General features: G+C 50.2%; 1 protein-coding gene across 1 annotated transcript in view; it reads right to left on the bottom strand.

Annotated features, from left to right (window-relative positions):
• Positions 1–2,579: 2,579 nt before the first annotated feature.
• NKAIN1 (sodium/potassium transporting ATPase interacting 1) overlaps positions 2,580–25,400 on the bottom strand; it is a 56,635-nt gene continuing 33,814 nt past the window's right edge. Inside the window, exons 2-7 of the mRNA XM_053576858.1 lie at positions 11,663–11,800; positions 6,472–6,552; positions 4,304–4,501; positions 3,559–3,619; positions 2,896–2,977; positions 2,580–2,765 (exon numbers count right to left, since the gene is read on the bottom strand). Coding sequence (XP_053432833.1) covers positions 2,756–2,765; positions 2,896–2,977; positions 3,559–3,619; positions 4,304–4,501; positions 6,472–6,552; positions 11,663–11,800 — 570 coding nt within the window. The 3' untranslated portion in view covers positions 2,580–2,755. The remainder of the gene's footprint in view (positions 2,766–2,895; positions 2,978–3,558; positions 3,620–4,303; positions 4,502–6,471; positions 6,553–11,662; positions 11,801–25,400) is intronic.

Raw genomic sequence — 25,400 nt, forward strand, 5'->3', positions numbered from 1 at the left:
ATTTGTATGATTTTTTAAAAGAATTAACTATCTTTGGAAAGATATGAAAAACAGGTATATGGTATATGGACCCCCCCGCCCCTCCCTGCCGAACCTTCTGAATTTTGTACCATATATACACATTCCCTGTTTACACACACACACATTTAAAATGCTGATTCTTGGGCTGTATCACCAGAAAAAAATCCAGGAGATCAAGGGTAGAATGTAGGAATTCGTGACTAATGCACTATGTGCCAGCTCATTCCAAGCCAGGGACAGAATTGTCAGGAAGAGGGCAGAGCCAGATGCAAAAATATTTGGAGGCATAAATTCAAAATGCACTTCATCAGAAAAATAGTAGAAATCTCATTAAGGGATTATGAAGCCAGGTTTGAGAACACTCTGACCTCTGCATCTTTTTGGGTAAGGGAAGAGAGGGTGACTGGCCCAAAGCCACATCCCCAGCCAGTGCCCTAAAGATGACATCCACTCAGCCCTGTCTACCCTTGCACAGAGACTTTTCCCTTAGAAGGTCTCACTGATCCAGAGGGCAGGACAGGAATATAGAGAAGAAAACACCATCTTTAATCAACCCATCTGCACAGAAACCAGAGAAGCACTCCCCACTTTGCAAGATCCCAGTGAAAAGAGAATCTGGTCCCTTTGCAAAACTATCTTATAAAAACAAAAGGCTTCAAAGCACCAGTGGCTACACCCGTTGAATAGAAAGGGGCCTTGGGGATTGGGTGTGAGAAGTGAGGGCTGGAAACAGGAGCTGGCCCAGGGGCAAAGTAGCAACCCATTCTGAAGGGAACTTCCCCCACTCTTCAGCTGTGCCCACCAGCTGTCTGGGCTGCCCATGTGGGACCTTGGGGCCCGAGGAACTACTGGGGCCGGCTACTTGGCACAGGACTAAAGATGGGATGGTGCGGTAGGGTTGCCGGCCTAGCTCAGGACATTTTGGCCTTGGAGAGTAGGGAATGCTAGATAGGAGGTGGAGAGCAAGGAGCAGAGTGGTCACTACGGTGTGCAAACCACCTGGGCTTCCCTCGTGTTCCCTGTGCCTCCTGCCCTCCTTCCTGAGCTAGGGCTGCTCCTGTTTCACAGATTGGGAGTCGTCCTGCCTGTGGAATCACCAGCTAGTACACAGAATGCAGGTGTAGAGGAAAGCCAGGAGAAAGAGCTCTCACCTCTATTTGCCCCCAAGGAAGGGTGAGGGTGCTGGCTCTCCTGACATCCACCCTGATTATCCACACCCCCATCTTCCCCTTCAGAACTCCTCCTGGACTTGTTAGAGGTTGCTTCTGGATATTAGCTGGCCATAGACGATGGTAACGATCTGTAAACCTTGGTATCCAGGCAGTGCTGACCAGCCCTTTCCCCCTCTGGGACCACAGGCTTGCCACGTGGTGAGGTGGATGGAGCCATCAGGAGTTGGTAGAGTTGTTGAGGGGAAGTGATCATGGGTATAGCAGACCCAGTCTCAGGGATCTAGAAGGGGTAGAGGGACCAAATTGTGGCCCCACTTTATTATAGGAGAGGGCTTGAAAGGTTTGCCAAGGTGCACAGAGGCTGAGTATGGGAGGTCTTCCCTGTTGATCAGGCTGAATTCAGGGCTTGGGCTCTATCCATCTGGTTCCCAATAAGAGAACAAATGGGTATATTGCTTTAAGAAAGGTGTTGGCAAGTGGTGGTGGTGTGTGTGTGAGATGGGAACCATATAGGCTCCAGAGTGTCCAAGGTGGATGGGGGCTTGGAAATGGGACTCAGAAACCACACTTTGGATTTCAGACTCTGAAACTACAGAAGGTACACTGTGTTTAAGGTCTACCAAAAGCCTGGCTGGGTGGCCTCAAGCAAATCACTTCACATCTCTGGGCCTCAGTTTCCATATCTGCAAAATGAGAATGGGAATTATAATCCCAGTTTTTTGTTTTTTTTTTGAGACAGAGTCTCACTCAGTTGCCTTGGGTTTGAGTGCTGCTGCATCATAGCTCACAGCAATCTCAAAACTCTTGGGGGTTCAAGTGATTCTCTTGCCTCAGCATCCCAAGTAGCTGGGACTACAGGCACCCATCACAACACCTGGCTATTTTTTTAGAGATGGGTTCCTGCTCTTGCTCAGGCTGGTCTCAAACTCCTGAGCCTCAGCCTCCCAGAGTGCTAGGATTACAGGTGTGAACTACTGTGCCCAGCCTATAATCCCAGTCTTGTCCAGGGAATTGAGTCAAACCAGAAGGCTAGAAGAATCCACCTGCTAAGGGATTATTTTAATTATTTGATGTGGGGAAACTGAGGCCCAAAGAGGAGAAGAGTTTCTATAGATGGCACTCAGTCAGCGTGGAGCTGGGAGGATTAGAACTTCTGCTCCTAGTTCACAGTAGCTTTGCCCAGAGCTGGTGAGTGAGTACTGTAAGATGCGGTGAGTCTTTGCCCTGCTATTTCTCACTGGACAGAGGGCAGGACGCCGGGCCGAGGGTGAAAGAGAGAGGCTGGAGAAGGTAGGAAGGCCCCAGCGCACGCCAAGGCTGAGATAAAAAAAAATACAAACCCCGCCCCCCCCCCCCGCCATTCCCTCCCCCAACCCGCTCCTGAAGTCCCGGCTGCGGAAGGGCCAAGTCCAAGTCCGCTTCGACTGTAGACCCAGGAGGGGTCGGCACAGGCTGCAGTCTGTCCATGAGCCGCCAGAGGGCGCGCCCGCCTGCCCATCTTGGCCTGTGCTCTCGGCAGCCGCCGGCAGTCCAGACGCCAAGGGTGCGGCGCCCGGCAGAAGCTACCCTGACCTGCAAGAAACAAAGGCAGGTTTAGGGGAGTGGCCCCGAAAGTACCGGGGCGCTGCCCTCCCCACTCCTGCTTTCCCCAACTCTAATGGCCCGTGCCTCTAGCCCCACCCAGCTCAGCGCCATGACCCACGTGTACAGAGGCTGCAGTTGTAAATGCGACGTCTTCTGGGGCGCCTGGTATCCGTAGGAGTCAAAGCCACCGATGAAGTCAACTGCGGAAGGGGAGGTGGTGCACGATTAGGAATGGGTCAGTGGGGCGGTGGGTCCTGACGAGGAAGACTCTGAGGGTAGGGCCGCCAGAGCCGAGAAGAAGCTGGGGAGTGGGGGCACCGGAGCGGCGAGGCTTGGACCCCACACAGAGCCTTAGAGGCGGGGCTCTGCGGCCGGATCCTGAGGGTTGGGTGTCCGAGGGTCGCGAAGCCCTGGAGCTGAGTCAGCAGGGGATCAAGTCCTTGATACTCGAGACGTGAGACTGGAGCCTGGGAGGCGGTCTAAGAGAAGGCTCTTGGGGGCGGGGCTCAAGCAACTACGATGGGAGTGGAGCGAGATGGGGAAAAGACGCGGGGTCCACGGCCTGGGGACCTGGACTTGGAGGTCTGGCCCTCATTCTAGAATGGGCTGGCTCTGCAGACGCCCATCCACCCAGCGGCCTCTTCTTCCCCTCAAGAAGGGCCCCTTGGCCGACCCAGGCTCCCTCCCACCAATGCGCCTTCCGGGCCCCTGTCCAAGGTGCTGAAGACGAGAGGGTGGCGCAGGGCCAGGATCTCCATTCCCCTGGGGGTGCCTTACTCACAGCTGTCCTCCTCCTCCAGGAACACTTTGCTCACGTAGCAGGCGAACACGAAGCCGAACAGCTGGGGGAGGGAGCTACACGTCAGAGAGGGAAGAGAGGAGTCTTTCCCCAGCCCCTGCTGCCTGGTGTTGGCCAACCTGACTGGTGAGTGTGTGTGTGTGTGTGGGGGGGGCGCGTGCCAGGATTAAGGCAAACCTATAATAACTTCGAGTTAAATCACTGTACCTTAAAACAAACACACTTGGTCCAGTTCTTCTGGGAATCTAACTTCAGACAGACAATTATTTTACCTCTTTAAGCCTCAGTTTTCCCAGTGAGAACTGGACATTAAGCCAATACCTTAATGGCTTGTTAAGAGGAAAGAGGACTATGTGACCATCAGGACAGGGCTGACCCTCCTGGAAATGGGAACTACTACTCTCTTGGAGCCACTTTCTTATTCTCATAACTCTTCTTCCTTTCTGTGAATAAGGAGACAAACTTGGAGTGGCCAAGGTCATACGGCAGGTGTGTTGGGTGTTTGAAATTAGGAAAACTCATGTCTCATCCTATTCCTTAAACCTGTTTACTACCTGCATGGGGCCTGGGGCAGGGGTGAAGGGTGGTACAAGATATGGAATCCAGACAGAAGCACGTGTAGGTTGGAAGACCTAGGCGTGTCCCCTCTTAGCGGGCTAACGAAAGGGTGAGGGTGGAAGCTTCACCCCTGGGAGTGTGTGTGAGGTGGGGGAACAGAAGGACTCACTGCCAGGAAGATTTGCAGGGCACTGCTGAGGGCTTCAATGTAGGGATAGTCAAGGAGGCAGCCAGTGACAGAGATGACATGGTGGTCCTCCAAGGCCAGGCGAGAGTTCAGAACAGGTGTCACCAGGCAGCCAGGCCCATTCTCCATCCACCAGGAGCGGTGCAAGGATGTGTTGAAGGTCATGATGAAGTCCCGATCCTGGGGGCAGAGGGGCCTGGGATACTGAGCATTGGGAAGAGGGAGAGGGAGATGCTCCCCAGGCCCCAGGAGACTTTATATGAGGCCTGCTTCACACCTGGTGCTTGTGACAGCCTCCTTTCCGGTTTGATGTGGGAATCTGCACCAGCAATTTCTCATTAAGCCAGTAGGTGGCACCTGCTGACCACACAGCCCTCCTTCCATCAATGAGCTAGAAAAGGGCTGGCCTTGACTCACGGAAGCCCCAGAATTTCTGGCTGGAAGGCACATTAATAGTAACTGGTTCCATTTCCCAGCTGTTGGTGAAATCCCCAGTGCAGTCTTTCCACTGATCCCTGTCTCTGTGTGTGACCCTGGGCAAACCTCTTCTCTCCTTTGAACCTTGGTTTTTGCAATTTTTGGCCAGGGCTGGGTTTGAACCCACCACCTCCAGCATATGGGGCTGGCGCCCTACTCCTTTGAGCCACAGGTGCCACCCATCTAGAACAGTTCTTATGCAGGTGTGCATCCACGTGTTCATCAATCTATCCACTCATTAATCAGATAAATATGTAATGCCTGCTGACCAGAGGCCAAGCACGCAGATGTATGATCTCCTTTCATCCCCTCAGCAACCACAAGAGATTGCAGTTATTATTATCTCCACCTACTAGATGGGGAAACTGAAGCTCAGAGAGTCTAAGCTACTTGCCCAGGTCACACAGTAAGGGAATATTAGAGCTGGGATTTGAATCTAGCAGGGTCAAACTACAAAATCAATGCTTGTAGTCACATATGTTTCCTTCTTTATGTTTTAAAATAGAAGTTGTATCTCTCTGGGATTTCTCTCTTTTTTTTTTTTTTTTGAGACAGAGCCTCAAGCTGTCGCCCTGGGTAGAGTGCTGTGGCATCACAACTCACAGCAACCTCCAACTCCTGGGCTCAAGCGATTCTCCTGCCTCAACCTCCCAAGTAGCTGGGACTACAGGTACCTGCCACAATGCCCGGCTATTTTTTGGTTGCAGCCATCATTGTTGTTTGGTGGGCCCAGGCTGGATTCGAACCTTCCAGCTCAGGTGTATGTGGCTGGCGCCTTAGCTGCTTGAGCCACAGGCGCCGAGCCTCTGGGATTGCTCTTATTCAAGCTAAACAGTCCCACTTTTTTTTTTCTTTGAGACAGTGACTCTGTCTCACTCTGTCACCTCAGCGAGAGTGCAGTGGTGTCATAGATAGCTCGCTGCAACCTCAAACTCCTGGGCTCACGCAATCCTCCTGCCTCAGCCTCCCCCACACTAACGTGCCCAGCTAATTTTTATACTTTTAGTAGAGACGGGGTTTCATTCTTGTTCAGGCTGGTCTTGAACTCCCGAGCTCAAGGGATCCTCTCTCCTCAGCCTCCAGGAATGCTAGGATTATGGGCATGAGCCACTTTCCCAGGCCCAGTCCCACTTTCTATTTTTTTTTTAAACTTATCTTCTGATGAATAAAGAGTCCTTTTCTTTAATGGTTTTCCATGTGACACGGTCTGCTCAGTCTTCCCTAAACAAACTCTTAACTAGTCTCTTTCCCTTCTGAAAAATATTCATCAGGACTGGACCCAAATTTCTGTGGTTCTAAGCAGCACAAAGTGCATGGCACTTTCACCTGCCTTGCTCTGAACACTCTATCTCTACGAGGAGGCCCGAAGACTAGCTTTCTGGGCCAGAACATACTGTTTCTTTTTCTTGAGTTTGTGGTCTACTGAGACTCCTAGCCCATCTTCACATGGACTTGTCTTCAGCTTTATTTGCTCCATTGTTGTTTTAGAGAAGTACAGAGGTCAGGAACAAAAATATGTGGGTGAGAAATGGGGCTCATAGCTTATTTAGGTGTGTAAGAAGAAGGTCTCTTTAACAGATGATGCCCCAGACCTATGCCACACTAGAAGCCTAGGGGGGAGAGAATGGGAAGGTCAGGCTCTGCCCTGTAGCACTGCCAGGCCTGAGGCTTACCTGGGACAGCTGTCCAACCTCCAGGTAGAAGCAGATGATAAATGCATTCCAGCCAACCCAGAGCACCAGCCAGGCTGCATACTGGGGAAAGCAGAGGTGGGATCAGGGCGGGGCCTGGGAGAGTGGGGATGGGTGTGTCAGTGGAGACAGAGCTCACGGACTCAGGACACCTTTGCAGGAGAAATTATGATAATACCTCACTCAGAGAGTACACTATAGTTTCAAATCATTTTCACATCCATCAGTTCTTACAACAGCCTGAAAGGTAAGCATTATCTTCTCTTTAGAGATAATTGATTTAAGGCCAAATGAAGGTTTAAGCGTTCCAAGATCACACAGCTAGGAAGAGGCACTCAAATCCAAGCCCTTGGGTAGCTAATGCTATCTACTTGGCTGAGAACAACGTCCTCTAGCACAGCCATCTCTAGAATACATAGGATATATTGGAATTACTTGGGGAGTCTGTTTAAAATGCACACACCTATAATACTAGCACTCCGGGAGGCTGAGGTGGGTGGATTGCTTGAGTTTATGAATTTGAGACCAGCTCTGAGTCAGAGCGAGACCCTGTCTCTTTCTTTTCTTTTTTTTTTTTTGAGACAGAGTCTTACTTTGTCACCCTCGGTAGAGTGCCGTGGCGTCATAGCTCACAGCAACCTCAAACTCTTGTGCGTAAGCGATTCTCTTGCCTCAGCCTCCCAAGTAGCTGGGACCACAAGAGCCTGTCACTATGCCCGGCTATTTTTAGAGATGAGGTCTCGCTCTGGCTCAGGCTGGTCTCGAACCTGAAAGCTCAGGCAATCCACCCGCCTCAGCCTCCCACAGTGCTAGGATTATAGGCATGAGCCACAGCGCCTGGCCAAGACCCTGTCTCTACTAAAAATAGAAAAACTAGCTGGGTGTTGTGGTGGGCACCTGTAGTCCCGGATACTTGGGAGGCTGAAGCAAGAGAGTCACTTGAGCCCAAGAGTTTGAGGTTGCTGTGAGCTATGAGGGCCATGACCCTCTACCCAGGGCAAGAGAGTGAAACTCTGTCTTAGAAATTTTTTAAAAGGGCTGGGCACGGTGGCTCATGCCTGTAATCTCAGCACTCTGGGAGGCTGAGGTGGGCGAATCCCATGAACTGATGAGTTTGAGACCAGCCTGAGCTAGAGCAAGACCCTGTCTCTAAAAATGGCCAGGTGTTGGGGCGGCGCCTGTGGCTCAGTGAGTAGGGCGCCGGTCCCATATGCAGGAAGTGGCGGGTTCAAACCCAGCCCCAGCCAAAAACCACAAAAAAAAAAAAATGGCCAGGTGTTGTGGCCAGTGCTGGTAGTCCCAGCTACTCAGGAAGCTAAGGCAAGAGAATTGCTTGAGCCCAAGAGTTTGAGGTTGCTATGAGCTATGACTTCAGAGCACTCTACTGAGGGTGACAAAGGGAGACTCTGTCTCAAAAAAAAAAATTAAAAAATAATAAATAAGGGTGGCGCCTGTGGCTCAGTCGGTAAGGCGCTGGCCCCATATACCGAGGGTGGCGGGTTCAAACCCGGCTCTGGCTGAACTGCAACCAAAAAATAGCTGGGCGTTGTGGCGGGCGCCTGTAGTCCCAGCTACTTGGGAGGCTGAGGCAAGAGAATCGCTTAAGCCCAGGAGTTGGAGGTTGCTGTGAGCTGTGTGATGCCACGGCACTCTACCGAGGGCCATAAAGTGAGACTCTGTCTCTACAAAAAAAAAAAAATAATAAATAAAATAAAATGCAGATTGAGTCCTATCTCTCAACTGACTTACTGATTGTGAATTTCTAGGGATGGTGTGCAGGAGTTGTTTAAACAACCCCTTAAGTATTGTAACGCAAATAACCCTTTCATGAACATGCTCTGGATGGCAAGCCACTAGGGGTGAGGACCTTGCCTGCCTTATTCACCACTATAATGCTGGTCTCCAGCATAGAGCAGTCATGCAGCTGAATGAATTATGAAATGACAGAATGTGCCTTATAAAGTGCTGCATGTGGCTCGGTGCCTTTGCTCAGCAGCAAGGGTGCTAGCCACATCCACTGGAGCTCGTGGGTTTGAATCCAGTCCAGGCCTGCCAAACAACAATGACAACTACAACCAAAAAACTAGCCAGGTGTTGTAGCGGATGCCTGTAGTCCCAGCTACTTGGGAGGCTGAGGCAAGAGAATTGCTTAAGCCCAAGAGTTGGAGGTTGCTATGAGCTATGACACCACAGCACTCTAACCCAGGGTGACACAGTGAGACTCTGTCTCAAAAAAAAGTAAAAATAAAATAAAAATAAAGTGCTGCGTGGTAGGCCAGCTGATAAGCAGAAGTGGGATGTCAGAGGGCCTGAGGCACAGGACTGGGATTTCTTTTTCTTTTCTTTTCTTTTCTTTTTTTTTTTTTTTTAAGAGACAGGGTCTTGGCTCCTGTAGCTCAAGTGGCTAAGGCATCAGCCACATACACCAGAGGTGGTGGGTTCAAATCCAGCCCGGGCCGGACAAACAATGACAACTACAACCAAAAAATAGCCAGTTGTTGTGGAAGGTGCCTGTAGTCCCAGCTACTTGGGAGGCTGAGGCAAGAGAATCACTTAAGCCCAGGAGTGGAGGTTGCTATGAGCTGTGACACCATGGCACTCTACCCAGGGTGACAGCTTGAGGCTCTGTCTCAAAAAAACAAAACAAAACAAAAAAAAGACAGGGTGTCATTCTGGCTCAGGCTGGTCTCGAACTTGTGAGCTCAAGCAATCCACCTTCCTTAGCCTTCCAGAGTGCTAGGATTACAGGTGTGAGCCACCATGCCTGGACTAGAACTGGGATTTCTAGATTGTAAGTGGTGGTGGGAAAAACGAGGGACCTCTTTACTTCCTATGAAAAAGGCTTAATTCTTTTTTTTCTTTTTTTTTTGAGACAGAGTCTCACTTTGTCATCCTTGGTAGAGTGCTGTGGCATCATAGCTCACAGTAACCTCAAACTCCTGGGTTTAAGGGATTCTCTTGTCTCAGTCTCCCAAGTACCTGGGACTACAGTGACCTGCCACAATGCCTGGCTATTTTTAGAGATGAGGCTTCACTCTGGCTCGAGCTGGTCTTGAACCTGTGAGCTTAGGCAATCCACCTGCCTCAGCCTCCCAAGTGCTGGGATTACAGGGGTGGGTCACTGCACCTGGCAATTCTTTCTTTTCTTTTACTTATTTATTTTTTGAGACAATCTCCCTCTATTGCTCTGGGTAGAATGCCAAGGCATCACAGCTCACAACAACCTCAAACTCTTGGGCTCAAGCATGGTAACAAAAATGCCCAGGATGACCTCTTGCCTCAGCCTTTCAGGTAGCTGGGACTACAGGTGTCCACCACAATGCCCGGCTAGTTTTTCTCTTTTTTGTAGAGATGGGGTCTTGCTCAGGTCTTGAACTCCTGAGCTCACGCAATCCACCTGGCTTGGCCTCCCAGAGTGCTAGGATTACAGGTGTGAGCCACCGAACCCAGCCAAGAGGCTTAATTCCTATAAATGATTGTGATCTTCTGTGAGAAAGTAAGTCAGCAATGGTTTAAGGATGCTGGGAACTTTAGACCAAAGACCGGTTATCCTGAAGCCTGGTGTCCGAGTATAAGTGTGACATCATCTCACATGTGGCTGTGACTGCAGTCTGGGTAAAAGTGGATGAGGGGTGGTGGGGGCAGGGCTATGGGTGGTACCTGGGGGAAGGCTGGGGCTACAGACAAACTTAAGGCTCCAGGGATGGTAGGGGAGGCCAGCCTGGAAGCTCTCATACTGCCATTCCTCTCCCTTCCCTCCTTGCTCTGTAAATTGCACCTAGGGACACAGGTCCATCTTTCCACCTGGCTGGAGGAGCATTGCCTGGGAGCAGCAGTGCCAGGGCAGACCCCTCTTGGCCTCTCAGTTTCCCCATGTCTCAGATATGGCCATTTCTGGGGAGGACAGCATTCTACCCACAGCTGTCCTTGAGAGTTAGAGAGAAGGAGCTTGGGATAGATTTGGGGGCTGGATGCTTCCACTTGATTCCTGTGTGTGTAATTCCAGTGGCTGTCATCTAGCAGACAGTGGTGTTGACAGAGGTGCCTGGGGCTTTCCTGAGAACTGGAGAGATATGTTGTCTTATGTCAGGTGAGAGAGCTTTGTAAGGGCCCTGTTCCCTTGGCTTCTGGGAGCTGAGCCTGTGAGGACTGGGGGGAAGAAGTTCTAGAGTATGTGTGGGATCTGGGGGCTGTATGACACTGCATGTCATTGTGACTGTAGGTGTCAAGCATGTATGTAGTAAATCTGGTGAAAAGCCTTTTCTCTTGTGACAGCCATGTGAAGAGGTGTCTAAGGAAAGCAGGGAAGTGGGTGAGTCTAGCTGAAAACAGGGGTTTGACAGAGACCACGTGGGACCAGGGCTTGAGAAGAGGCAGTCAAGGAAGGGACTGGGCCCACAATCAGACTTCTGGGCTGGAGGACAGGGAGGCACTGACCTCAAAGTCACACTAGCTGCTCCAGGTCACTTTCTCAGTGACCATTGAGTGGAAGGACAAAAGCCAGGCTTTCCTGAAGCTTCCTGGAGCAACTCAAGAAACTAAACAAGACAAAGCCCACCTCTCCCCTGTCTCTCCCACTGGCTTACTGAGGCAGTGTGGTGCCATCGCAGAAGCCTTCACTCCAGATCTGATGATCAAATCTTGGCCCTGCCTTTATTAGCTGTGTGACCTTAGGAAGACTTGTAACCTTTGGAGGCTCCGTTTCATCATCTGAAATGGAGATAGTTAAGATATACCTGACAGGGCTGTTGTAAAGATGAGATGAAGCATGTGAAACTCTTAGCAGTGTCCCTTTTATGTGCCATTTATTTTTATTTTTTTTTAATAATTTTTTTATTTTTTCATTGTTTAGCTGGCCCGGGCTGGGTTCAAACCCGTCACCCTCAGTATATGTGGCTGGCACCATAACCACTGTGCTATGGGCGCCAAGCTGCTATTTTGTTTATATTTGGATTATTTCCCCAGGAAATTCTTTGGAAAAAAATACCAACCTTGCCTCTTCTGAGCAAAGAAACATTGGGATGTGGACATTTACTCCACCAGCTGGGTTGGAACCCAGACAAGCTGGTCTGGGCGCCCAGTGCTGGCAGGCAGTTCTGGGTGAGGAGCAGAGGGGTGCGTGTGCAGGGGTGAACAGAGGGGTTGGCTTGGGAAGATGCTGAGTGAGCCGTACCAGAATGAGGTACCGGGAGCGGTACTGCACTGTGCCAAAGATGCCCAAGATGACTGCCATGATGTGCAGGAAGTTGGCCAGGATGGGAGCCCATTGGTAGCCCAGGAAGTCAAAGATCTGCCGCTCCAGTGCAGCCACCTGTGGAAGAGACATGGTGAAGCCACAGTCAGCCCCTGAAAGGGACTCCTCCTTGACCTTAGGGAGCAGGTAGTACCAGTTACCATGGTAAGAGGCACAAGTCTCAGGGCCATCCAGCCCCTCCCAACCAAAGGGATGCTGGGAAGGTGGGGGCGGGGGTGGGTTCTTAAGGCAGATTCTCGCTTTGGAGTGGCTAAAGTGAGACAGGAACCAGGATTTCGAATACCCTCTTCCCTGCCAAGGAGGCCTCCCCTAACTAGCATCTCCACCTCCTACACCTTCCCCACTGTTGCCCTCTGGATCTAGATTACCTCTCCCAGGGGCTGGGCCCTGGCCCTGGAGGGCTAGGGAAGTCCCAGAGCCTGAGTGAATCACTTCTTCAAGGATGACTATCTAGAGGTTGCCCTGGCCCATGGGATCCATGGGCTACAGAGAAGGAACATTTTTCACTCCCCTTTCCCGAGGGAGGTATATAGTAGATTGCAAAATTGGCCTCATATCTTCCTCTGTCCGTTCCCATGTTCTTTGGTAGCACCCTTCCACACTGATGCCATGCTTGGTCACGTGACTTGCTTTGCCCAATGGGCCTTTAGCAAACACAATGCAAGTGAAGGCTTGAAAAAATCCTTGTGCGTTAGAGCTTGTGCACTTGCTCCACTTGTAACAAGACCACCTTGTGAACAAGGATGAGAGGCCACGTGGAGTAAACAGAAGAAAGGGGGTGGGGCAGCTGACAGCCAGTCAGCAGTCAGACACATAAGCAAGGCCATCCTAGGTCAGCCTAGATCACTAACTCACCACAGATACACCCAAGACCTGAAGAATCTCCCAGGTGACCCACAGAATTGTGAACTAAATAGCAGGTGCGGTGGCTTGAGCCCGTAATGCCAGCACTCTGGGAGGCCAAGGTGGGCAGATCGCCTATGCTCAAGTTCCAGACCAGCAAGAGTGAGACCCCATCTCTAAAAATAGCAGGGTGTTGTGCCAGCTACTCGAGAGGTGGAGGCAAGAGAATTGCTTGATCCCAAGAGACTGAGGTTGCTGTGAGCTATGATGCCACAATACTCTACCAGGGGCAAAACAGTGAGACTCTGTCTCAAAAAATAATAATAATAAATGAAATAAAATAAAATAAAATGATTATCTTAGACTACCAAGTCGTGGAGTAATTTGTTATGCAGCAAAAGCTAACTGTACACATCATCCCATTTCCTCCAGCCCCCCTGGTTTAATCTTTCACCGGATATACTTAGTGTAAGATCAGCTGACATGCTTAGGAACAAAAGTGCCAAGATACCTATTGTGTTTGATGATCCAACATTCTTTCTTTTTTTTTTTTGTAGAGACAGAGTCTCACTGTACCGCCCTCGGGTAGAGTGCCGTGGCGTCACACGGCTCACAGCAACCTCTAACTCTTGGGCTTACGTGATTCTCTTGCCTCAGCCTCCAGAGCAGCTGGGACTACAGGCGCCCGCCACAACGCCCAGCTATTTTTTGGTTGCAGTTTGGCCGGGGCCGGGTTTGAACCCGCCACCCTTGGTATATGGGGCTGGTGCCTTACCGACTGAGCCGCAGGCGCCGCCCTGTCTTGTTTTTTTTTTTTTCTTTGCAGTTTTGGCCAGGGCCAGGCTTGAACCCGCCACCCCCAGTATATGGGGCCAGTGCCCCACTCCTTGAGCCATAGGCGCCGCCTAAAACACAGTATTTCTCTTTAGAGACAGACTCTCAGTAAGTTGCCAAGGCCAGTCTTAAACTCCTAGCTTCCCATGAATATCCCACTTTTTTTTTTTTGAGACAGAGTCTCAAGCTGTTGCCCTGGGTAGAGTGCCATAGCAACACAGCTCACAGCAACCTCAAAATCTTGGGCTTAAGTGATTCCCTTGCCTCAGCCTCCCAAGTAGCTGGGACTACAGGCACCTGCCACAATGCCCAGCTATTTTTTGTTGTTGGAGCTGTTAGTGACTACCTTTGCCACCTCAGAAGGGTGTCCTGCCTGAGGACAAAGCCACAGTTAAGGGACAAAGAGAAAATGGGAGGAAGACTGAACAAGCAAGGAGAGTGTCCTGATGACATATTTTAGCTTTTCAGCTCTAGCGATTCCTATAGCTAGTTCTCCCTCTTTGTACTTCTGATTTCTGTCACTTGCAATCAAGAATCCTGACTAATATAGAAGGGGCGAGAAGAGGGTCTAGTGGGGAGGGAGAGGGAAGATTCTGATGAAGTGACAAGATCCCAGAAGGCTTTTCCCTGGCAGGGCGGCAGGAGGAGAGGGAGATGATGCTACCACACAGATGGCACAGCTTGGGCAGGGACCCAAAGAAGCTGCAGGCTTGGGCAAGTGGCTTAGGAGGGCCTGGTTGTGCCAGGCTCAACCCTGGCATCTACCCACCTGGCACCAGCCTGCCTCTTGTTGATGACTCCCTTCCTAGGGTTCTGTAGTAAAGTTCATCTCCCACTGGACATCTCTTGGCAGAAAGGCAGAGCTGAGATCATTATTTCATTTTGAGGAAAGAACATGAGGCTCAGAGAGGGGAAGTGACTTGCTGAAGGTCACACAGCAGGTTGGTGGCAGAATAGGTCTTTCTATGCCACCTGTCCCATCTTGGCACCAACACACCACCTTTCCCAGTTGGCAATGGCCTGGGAGTCAAGAGGTGTGAATTATGGTGGAAAGTCTGCTTCTGACTTGCAGGTGACTTTGAACAGCCCACATATTCTGCTGGGGCTTTTCTTCCATACATAGAAGTCACCAGACTAGATAATTTCATGCTTTTTTCTTTTTTTAATCCCTTCCCCACCCTGGACTTGAACAAAGCTAAGGGCTTTGACTTCATGGTCTGCCAATCTTGAAGGAAAAAATCCTCAGGCTTGTCCAGGACCTGCTGCCATGATCTCTCTCTGCTCTCCCTGTCCCCACTCTTCCCCTACTTCCAATCTTCCTCTTCTTTCCACTCTGACTCTGCCTGGCCTTGGGAGTTCCAGTGGTTTGGGGTCCAGCTTGATGTTCTCAACCCAGCGGATACCTGGTCCTAGGGGAGAGGAGGCTCTCATTAGAGGATGGAGGAGGCTGCTGTGACAGTTACCCAGGCTCCTGCTGTAGCTGGGGAGACAGCCTGCCTGAATATGCCCACCTACAAGATGACATCACCCCTATTCCCACTCAAAAGCCCTCTCTGTTCTGTTCTCTGTGACTTTTTTTTTTTAACTAAATACCCTGAAATCAGATCTATGGCCCTTATTGATACAGGGATAGTTAAAAAAAAAAAAAAAAAGCATGCAAGTTCAGGCCTGTAATCCCAGCACTTGGGAGGCCAAGGTGGGTGGATTGCCTGAGCTCACAGGTTTGAGACCAGCCTGAGTCAGAGTGAGACCTCGTCTCTAAAAAAATAGCCAGGCATTGTAGTAGGCACCTGTAGTTCCAGCTCTTGGGAGGCTGAGGCAAGAGGATCACTTGAACCCAAAAGTCTGAGGTTGCTGTGAGCTAAGATGCCATGGCACTCTACTGAGAGTGAGCAAGTGAGACTGTCTCAAAAAAAAAAAGCATGCAGCTGGCTCGGAGCCTGTAGCTCAGCAGCTAGGGTGCCAGCCACATACACTGGGGCTGGCAGGTTCGAATCCAGCCCCCACCTGCCAAACAACAATGGCAACTACAACCAAAAAATAGCTGGGCATTGTGATGGGTGCTTGTAGTCCCAGCTACTTGGGATGCTGAGGCAAGAGAATTGCTTAAGCCCAAGAGTTGGACGTTGCTGTGAGCTGTGACAGCACAGCACTCTACCCAGGGTCACAGCTTGAGATTCTGTCTCGAAAAAAAAAAAAAGCATGCAGCAGCATTGTAGACACTCAAACTCCAGTTCAAATTCTAGCTCTGCTGTGTGACTTAGGGTAAGTTGCTTTCCCTCTATGAACTTATTTCTTCAACTATAAATAGAGAAGATAATCCCTCCTCTGAGAAGTTGTTGGGTGGATATAGATATTACATAAACCAACAAATACACTTGACAAACAGTGGTTAATTAATAGAAAACCTGCTTAGTTTGGTACTTCAGGCACAATAACATCTGGCTCAATCCTTTATTCTCCATCAGTTCCTGCCTCCAAGAGGCTGAAACAAAAGTCCTGTCTACACTTCCCTTTTGCTTCATTCCAGGTCCTCCTTGGTCTTCAAAGTGCAATGCAGTTCCCTTCTTTTGTGAGACTTCCCTGACTAGCCCACAGGGACCAATCACTCTCTCCACTGGACATGGAGCAGGGGTTGTTCTCACCACTCTCAGCCATCACTCTGGCCTCCCTCTTCCCTCCTCATACTCACATCATTTACCTACGACCCATCCAGACCCATTTATCCATCCACCTCCATCGGACATGCCCTCAGCCAGGGTTCATCACTTATTTATCCATAGAACGTTTAGTCTATGTCAAGCAGAAATGAGAAAGTCACAGTCTCCACGCAGTAGGGACTCAGTCCAGTAGAGGAGGTGGATAGGAAACGAGACGGGCAAACCAGTATAGTCAGCACTATACCCAGGCCCAAAGGAGGCTGCGTCCTTCTCCAATGCTGAGTGTAGATTTATTTATTTATTTATTTATTTATTTTTTGCAGTTTTGGCCGGGGCTGGGCTTGAACTCGCCACCCCTGGTATGTGGGGCCAGCACCCTACTCCTTGAGCCACAGGCGCCACCCGCTAAGTGTAGATTTAAATATCTTTTAGGCTCAGTGCCTATAGACTAGCAGCTAGGGCACCAGCCACATACACGGAGTTAGTGGATTCGAATCCAGCCCGGGCCTGCCAAACAATGACAACTACAACCAAAAAATAGCAGGGTGTTGTGGCGGGCGCCTGTAGTGCCAGCTAGCTGGGAGGCTGAGGCAAAAGAATCACTTAAGCCCAAGAGTTTGAGGTTGCTGTGAGCTGTGACACCACAGTACTCTACCGAGGGCGACAAAGCAAGACTCTGTCTCAAAAAAAAAGAAAAACTCGTTTAATATTCAGGTGAAGTGTCATAAATAATCTCAATTCTTATGTCATTTTTTAAAATTTTTTATTTTATTTTTTTGTTTTGTAGGCCCAGGCAGGGTTCAAACCCACCACCCCTGCTACGTGGGGCTGGCGCTCTAACTACTGAGCTGCAGGCACCCCCTATGTTATCATTTTTTATTAGCAAACCAAGTATTCCAGAACTTCTGCTTGTGCAGCGGTGACATAGCCTCAGCCCCTCCCTGAGGTCTCCCTCTTGCCTCCTCACTGCTGCTCTGCCCAGCCTGTCCTCCAGCGCTGGCTCTCTCATCTTCCAAATCTCTCTCCCACCTGGCCACTTCTCTCCTCCCACCTTCTTCCTTCGCCTGACAAGGACAATTCCATCCCTGCAGCCTACTTTGAGCCTAACCTGCCCCTCTCCTCTCCAGACTGAAGGCTCCTCAGGCTCCCCTGCTGCCCCTCCCCCTGCCCTGAACTCCCCACCCCTACCTCTAATTATTTATTTATCGGGTAGCTGCCAGCCTAGGGGGTACTGTTGCTATGGGAACCTTCAGCCTAGAGTCAGGGCTGCCTCTGTTCTCAGTAGGATGCTCTTGTCTGTCTAGACACCAACCCCAGGTGGGGGGGTGAAAGATGGGGTGGGAGGTGAGGGGTGGTGGTGAGGGATGAATAATGTATTTGGGCCCACCCCAGCCCCAGGAAGCTGGGCGGGACAGAGGGTGGGGCAGGGGCTCAGGGCCATGGAACCCATCAGAAGCCTCCTCCGTGCCTAAGCCCTTTCCAGCCAATTCTTTTTTTTTTTTTGTAGAGACAGAGTTTCACTTTATTGCCCTCGGTAGAGTGCCGTGGCATCACACAGCTCACAGCAACCCCCAACTCCTGGGCTTAGGCGATTCTCCTGCCTCAGCCTCCCGAGTAGCTGGGACTACGGGCGCCCGCCACAACGCCCGGCTATTTTTTGGTTGCAGTTTGGCCGGGGCCGGGTTTGAACCCGCCGCCCTCGGTATATAGGGCCGGCGCCCTGCTCACTGAGCCACAGGCGCCGCCCTCCAGCCAATTCTGTAAGTCAACTACTTCCCTGGCCAAAATCCAGCCCTGTTACCATAGGCCCTGGGCATAGATTTCTGGTGTCTGAGGAATGATGAGGGAGGTGTCCCTGAAGTTTCTGAAGAACAGTTTGGTTGAGCCCTATTCTGTTTCTTACTGACTTTAGTTCACTGAGGGATGAGGCTCCCTATTTAGAGACAGGCAGACCTGAATTCCAGTTTAGTTACTGACTCGCTGTGTGACTTTGGCAAACTACTCTCCTTCTCTGAGCCTCAATTTCTTCACTGGTAAAATGTCCCGAAGTGTAGGGCACGTGGGGTGTCTCATGCTTATAATTCCAGGTATTTTGGGAGATTGAGTCAGAATGATCACTTGAGGCCAGGAATTCAAGGTCAGACTAGGCAACATAGAAAGACTCTGTCTCTACAAAAAAATGTTTAAAAGATTAGCCAGCTCAGCACCTGTAGCTCAGTGGTTGGGGTGCTGGCCACATACACTGGGGCTGGCCTGGGCCTGCTAAACAACGACAACTACAACAAAAAAACATAGCCAGGTGTTATGGCGGGTGCTTGTACTCCTAGGTACTTGGGAGGCTGAGGCAAGAGAATCGCTTAAGCCCAAGAGTCGGAGGTTGCTGTGAGCTGTGATGCCACACCACTCTACAGAGGGTGACATAGTGAGACTCTATCTCAAATAAAATGAAATAAAATAATAAAAAGATTAGCCAAGTATGGCGGTGCCTGCCTATAATCCCAGTTACTTGGGTGTATGAGGCAGGAGGATCACTTTAACCCAGGAGTTGAAAGCTTCGGTGAGCTATGATTGTGCCACTAAAGATTCAGCCCTTCAGCCTAGAGGTGACAGAGCAAGACTCTGTCTCTCTCTAAAAAAAAGGGCTCTGGGCAGTGCCTATGGCTCAGTGGGTAGGGTGCCGTCCTCATATACTGAGGGTGGCGGGTTTGAACCCGGACCCGGCCAAACTACAACAAAAAATAGCCGGGCATTGTGGTATTGGGCCACAATGTGGCAGGCGCCTGTAGTCCCAGCTACTAGGGAGGCGGAGGCAAGAGAATGGTCTAAGCCTAGGAGTTGGAGGTTGTTGTCAGCTGACACCACAGCAATCTACCGAGGCCCATAAAGTGAGACTCTGTCTCAAAAAAATTAATTAATTAATTAAATAATTAAAAAAAGGGCTCTGAAGAGTCAGACAGCATATGCACAGAGCTCTCAGCCAACCAGGTGCCTAGCACATAGTTAGTACTCAAGCCCTCCTTCCCAGTGGATTTCTGAGGCAGCTGACAAAATTAAACTCGACTCAGCCCTTCATCCGTGAAATGAGGGAGTGGGGCTGAAGCCTCACATGGCAGAGCTGAAGGACTCCTGAGATCCACTGGTCCAACCCCTCATTACGGAGGTAAGCAAACGGGCCGGTGGCAGAGAGGAGCCAGTGAGTGACTTGCCTAAGGGGAGGTTCTCCTCACAATCCCTGAGTTCTGCCCCCATCCCCGAGGGTCCATCTGGGGGACCATTTGAGCACAAGTTGAAATAAACACCCAACAAGAGACAGAAAGGAACAGTCACAGAAAGCAGGTGGACTTTGGCAAAGTCGAGGAAGATGGGTCCTAGCAGAGATTCAATTCCCTCAATATTTCTTTTCTTTTTTTTTGCGACAGAGTCTCACTATGTCGCCCCTGGTAGAGTGCCATGGTGTCACAGCTCACAGCAACCTCAAACTCTTGGGCTCAAGCGATCTTCTTGCCTCAGCCTCCTGAGTAGCTGGGACTATAGGAGCCTACCACAAAGCCTAGTTAATTTTTTTCAGTTTTTTTTTTTTAATTTTTTTCAGATTTTTACAGGCTGATCTCAAGTTCATGAGCTCAAAGAATCTTCCCACCTTGGCCTCCCAGAGTGCTCGGATCACAGGCATGAGCCACCACGCCAGGCCAAACAAATACTTTTTGAGCACCTACTATGTGCCAGGCCATAAGCTAGGTGCAGGGGATATGGCAGTGAACAATTGGCATGGATTCTGCCTCACATTGCTCAAGTCTAAAGACAGAAACCACAGTTCTCTGGGTGCCGATAGTGGAGGTTCCTCTGCCAGCATCCCTTCCACTATGCAGAGTAAGCTGTGGAGAATCCTCTCTAGCCCCCAATACACATGCACGCATACACACATGCATGCACACACGTGTGCATTCTTCCAGGGCTTCTGAAGCCCTTCTGCCTCTTTTTGTCTTACTGGAAAATGGCCAAGGCCATCGCTGTTAAAGTGAAACAAGCTGCAGAACAATGTGATTCCATTTGTGTAACCACCCCCACACCCAGACACCAAATGTGTGCAGCTCTGCGTGCAGGATCAAGAGCCAGGGAAAGACATGGTAAACGGGGATGGAAAGTTGTCACTAGGGAGAGAGGACCGGGAGACAGGGAGGCTTTTAATTTTAACTATACATGCCTCTGTATTTCTGAGCTTTGTTATAGCAAATTTTTTTTTTTTAAGTTAAGAAAAAAATGTTTTGCCTGGGCACGGTGGCACATGCCTGTAATCCCAGCACTTTGGGATGCAGAGGCAGGTAGGTTGCCTGAGCTCAGCAGTTTGAGACCACCCTGAGCAAGAGTGAGACCCCCGTGTCTACTAAAAATAGAAAAACTAGCCAGTCATTGTGGTGGGCATCTGTAGTCCCAGTTACTCAGGAAGCTGAAGCAAGAGGATTGCTCAAGCCCAAGAATTTGAGGTTGCAGTGAGTATGATGACACCATGGCACTCTATCCAGGCAGACAGAGTGAAACTCCGTCTCAAAAAATAAAAAAAGAAAAAATATTTTAAATTATGACTTATCACTTAGATATATGAAGAGTACTTGCCTGGCTCTAAGGATCTGAAGTCTCCTACTCTGCCAAGACTGTGCTGTATGACCCTGGGCACATCTCTCCTCTGGGCCTCAGTGTTCTCATCTGTACAATGGGGGCTTCAGTAGCTCCAAACTGATATCTAGGCTTGGTGTTGCTATGGCTTTCCTGCCTTGCGGGGGTTCTGGCTTGAGGTCCTATGACCTTTGCTAAGGGCCTAATGGCCCTTCTTCCCCAGATGCTGGCTCCGCTGCCTTTGGACCATCATGTCCCTCACATCCCTGCTTCCTTCACACTAACTATACCTAGATCCACCTTCCAAAGCCCTGGTTTCATTGCTGTGATATGGAGCAGTCACCTTCGTCTTCTGAGGTCACTCAGGACATGGCAGAACTGGTCTCTGAATCCTGGTCCCTACGCTCACCACTCTACCCACCCACCTGACAGGGGGAGGAGGAAGGACAGAGTGGAGTGGGGGACAGAGCTTGCTCTGAATCAGAGTCCCCCAGCCCAACCTCCCAAGGGCAATGATGTAACAGCTAACTTATTCATCTCCCATTTGAGCCAACGCTATTCCAAGTACTTAAGGTCCGTTCATTCATTTAATCTACAAACATTTCTGGTCCTGAGAACTCAGTGGTGAACACAGAGGACACAGTTCCTGTCCTCTAGAGGATGACAGTCCTACAGTTTCCCTCCTCAGCACAGACACCAATGACACCTTGTCTGTCAGAGGGGCAAGAAGTTCTTTCCCATTAGGAAACAAAACAAAAATCTCCCAGAAGGAGATAGATGACCTCTGTTGGGGGGTCATTCTTGGAATACTTTATTGAGCACTTACTGCCTACTAAACCTCCTACTCTTGTCACCTCTCTTCTTAATCCTGCCTCCATTCACAGACAGGGCCAGAGAAGTGCAGGGGCTTGCCTGAGGGGACACAGAAGAGCTAAGACTCTGATCAGCCTGTCTGGGGGCCAAGCCCTTACTCTTCCTCACCACACTCTTTGCTGTTTGCACTCCCTGAATTTGGAAATCTTGCCCCCCTGGCCCTGCAGGAAGGGACTTCTGCTCTGCAATGGTGATCTACCTCCCTCCTCCTCAGGACAGGTCCTTGTGCCCCCAGGCCCTAGCCTGCCATCTGTCTGTCCTCACGACCTCCTGCTGTGGCCCAACCCTCTATCTCAGCTGGGCCTGGGGGAGCCAGGGAGCAGCTGGTCACTACCTTCCACATAATTAGCCCTCAGAGACCAGCTTGGAGCTGCGAGGGAGGCCCAGGACATCTCAGTGCGCTGATCCAGCCAGCCCTGGTCTTGTCAGGAGGCAGAGGCAGGGGCCTGGCCTTTGTCTCCATGGCAACCCCACCCCCTCATCTCAGTGACCAATGACCTGTCCCCACCTCTTCCCCAGCTGGGGGGAAGGGGGGTTCTGCAGGCCCATTCTGGGCAAATCTATCCCTCCACACCTCTGAGAGCTGGCAGCTCCATTAGAACAAAGTGCCTGGTAGTGATCTAATTAGCATACATCTACATTAATTTGCATAAATCTTGAGCCAAGCAGTGTAGGGTTCTACCAAGGGGAAGTCTTAAAAAAAAAAAAATAAGGGCGGCGCCTGTGGCTCAGTCGGTAAGGCGCCGGCCCCATATACCGAGGGTGGCGGGTTCAAATCTGACCCCGGCCAAACTGCAATCAAAAAATAGCCGGGCGTTGTGGCGGGCGCCTGTAGTCCCAGCTACTTGGGAGGCTGAGGCAAGAGAATGGCTTAAGCCCCGGAGTTGGAGGTTGCTGTGAGCTGTGTGAGGCCACTGCACTCTACCGAGGGCCATAAAATGAGACTCTGTCACAAAAAAAAAAAAAAAAATTAAAAGTTCCTAGTCCAGGCTCGGCACCCATAGCACAGTGGTTACAGTGCCAGCTACATACACCAAGGCTGGCGGGTTCGAACCAGCCCGGGACAGCTAAACATTGACAACTGCAACAAAAAAATAGCCGGACGTTGTGGCAGGCACCTGTAGTCCCAGCTACTTGGGAGGCTGAGGCAAGAGAATCGCTTAAGCCCAAGAGTTTGAGGTTGCTGTGAGCTGTGACGCTACAGCACTTTACCGTGGGTGACAAAGTGAAACCTTGGGGGCCATAGTAGGAGGCATTATGAGGCAGTGCAGAGACTGGCCTGCAGGCCAGTACTGTCTGTGACTCAGTTTCCTCTTCTGTATATGGAGACAAGGATGCTTGCCTCACAGTGGTGCTGAGAGCACTAAGAAGCCTTCTCCAAGATTCCTTCCCAGGGCCAGGCCTTCCTGCACCTCTTCTAACCCCCTTCTGTATTGCTTTCTGCTCAGATCCAGACAGCTCCGACACTCCCTGGATGCCCAGCAGAGCCTGTTCCTTGGACACTACTGGCCCTCTCCCACCCTCATCTCTGGGTTCTCACACGAGGTGAATTAGAAGCTAGAGGCTTCCAGCTTTGCACATCTGACCTTTTATCAACACCTCCTCTGGCCTTGCCCTGTGATGGTGCCTCACCTGGGCACAGAGGACATCAGACCCTGCTCTGGGCCCCAGCACCCACTGCAGTCCACCCTTTGGAAAACCACAAGTGTCAGTCTGGGGAAGTGGGGCAGAGGGCACACTCTGGAGTTAGACTGCTTAGGTTTAGATCCTGGCTTTGCCAGTCACCAGCTGCATGAACTGGGGTTTTATTTTCCACATGAGCCTCAGCTTTCTCACCTGTAAAATGGGGATGATAGTGGTCTCCACACTTCCTGGGGTTGTGAAAATTAAAAGAGAGCACGTATGTCAAGTGGCTGCATAGTAAGCACTCCATAAATTTTAACTAATGGTCAAGCTGCAATCTTAGTACCTGGGAGGTTGAGGCAGGAGGACTGCTTGAAGCCAGGAGTTTGAGATCAGCCTCAGTAACACAGTCAGACCCCCGTCTCTAAAAAAAGAAGAGCTGGGCATGGTGGCACATGCCTGAAGTCCCAGCTACTCAGGAGGCTGAGGCAGGAGGATCACTTAAGCCCAGGAGTTTGAGGTCACAGTAAGCTATGATGATGCCACTGCACTCCAGCTTGAGTAATAGAGTAAAACCTTGTCTCTTAAAAATAAACAAAAAATATATTTCAAATATTGTTATTAAAATGAGAGTAATAAGAAAATTTCTGGGATCGGGCGGCACCTGTGGCTCAAGGAGTAGGGCGCCGGTCCCATATGTGGAGGTGGTGGGTTCAAACCCACCCCTGGCCAAAAAAAAAAAAAACACAAAAAAAAAAAGAAAATTCCTGGGATCACTGGTAGGGTCAAAGAAGGCTTTACAGAGGAGGTGATATTCAAATTTGGCTTTGAGGGCAGCGCTTGTGGCTCAGTGAGTGCGGCACTGGCCCCATATACTGAGGGTAGTGGGTTTGAACCCAGCCCCAGCCAAACTACAACAAAAAATAGCTGGGCGTTGTGGTGGGCACCTGTAATCCCAGCTACTCGGGAGGCTGAGGCAAGAGAATCGCCTAAGCCCAGGAGCTGGAGGTTGCTGTGAGCAGTGTGATGCCACCGCACTCTACCGAGAGCGATAAAGTGAGACTCTATCTCTAAAAAATAAAAAATAAAATAAATTTGGCTTTGAATTGACTATAATAATGAAAACATTCCAGATGTCCCTCAGAAGGGGACACAATAAATTTTGGAACACAAGGCAGACATTACAACAGGGTGTGGAAAGAGGGCCAAGATACAAACTGGGAAGAGGTAGGTACAGCCACTTGAGTATCACAATTATTATTATTTTTTTTTTTTTGAGACAAAGTCTCACTCTGTCCCCCTCTGTAGAGTGCCGTGGCATCATAGTTCACCACAACCTCAAACTCTGGGCTCAAGAGATCCTCTTGACTGAGCCTCCTGAGTAGCTGGGACTACAGGCGCCTGCCACAATGCCCAGCTAGTTTTTCTATTTTTAGTAGAGACCAGGTCTCTCGTTTGCTCAGGCTAACTCCTGAGCTCAGGCAATCCACCTGCCTCTGCCTCCCAGAGTGCTGGGATTACAGGTGTGAGTCACCGCACCGGCCCCTATTTTTCTAAATAAGCAAAAAAAGAATCACCAAAGTGTTAACTTGTTAACTCTGGTATTACGGGATCTTTGAAAAGCAACCAGATCTATTTCTGCAAGGTTTTTACATTGAGAAGTAATACTTTTTTTTTTTTTTTTTTGTAGAGACAGAGTCTCAACTGTACCGCCCTCGGGTAGAGTGCCGTGGCGTCACACGGCTCACAGCAACCTCTAACTCTTGGGCTTACGCGATTCTCCTGCCTCAGCCTCCCGAGCAGCTGGGACTACAGGTGCCCGCCACAACACCCGGCTATTTTTCTGTTGCAGTTTGGCCGGGGCTGGGTCCCAACCTGCCACCCTCGGCATATGGGGCCGGCGCCCCACTCACTGAGCCACAGGCGCCGCCCGAGGAGTAATACTTTTATTATCATTTTTAAGCAAGAAACAATGTTTATTGAGAATAAGAAGGATAGATTTACAGAGTAAGATAAATTTGCCACAGACAGTGAATGGGCCTCCACTGTCATGACAACAGGGCCAAGAGGCCAAGGAATAATACTTTTTTAAGGAAACAAAGATATTCAAAGAAGAATTGATGGGGGACAAACCCTGAGCTGAGGGTAGAGTGACCAATTGTCCAGGTTTGCCTGGGACCATGCGGTTTATCAGGGGGCAGCACTTTCAG

The sequence above is a fragment of the Nycticebus coucang genome, chromosome 22, assembly GCF_027406575.1.
Source record: "Nycticebus coucang isolate mNycCou1 chromosome 22, mNycCou1.pri, whole genome shotgun sequence".
Classification (NCBI taxonomy): domain Eukaryota; kingdom Metazoa; phylum Chordata; class Mammalia; order Primates; family Lorisidae; genus Nycticebus; species Nycticebus coucang.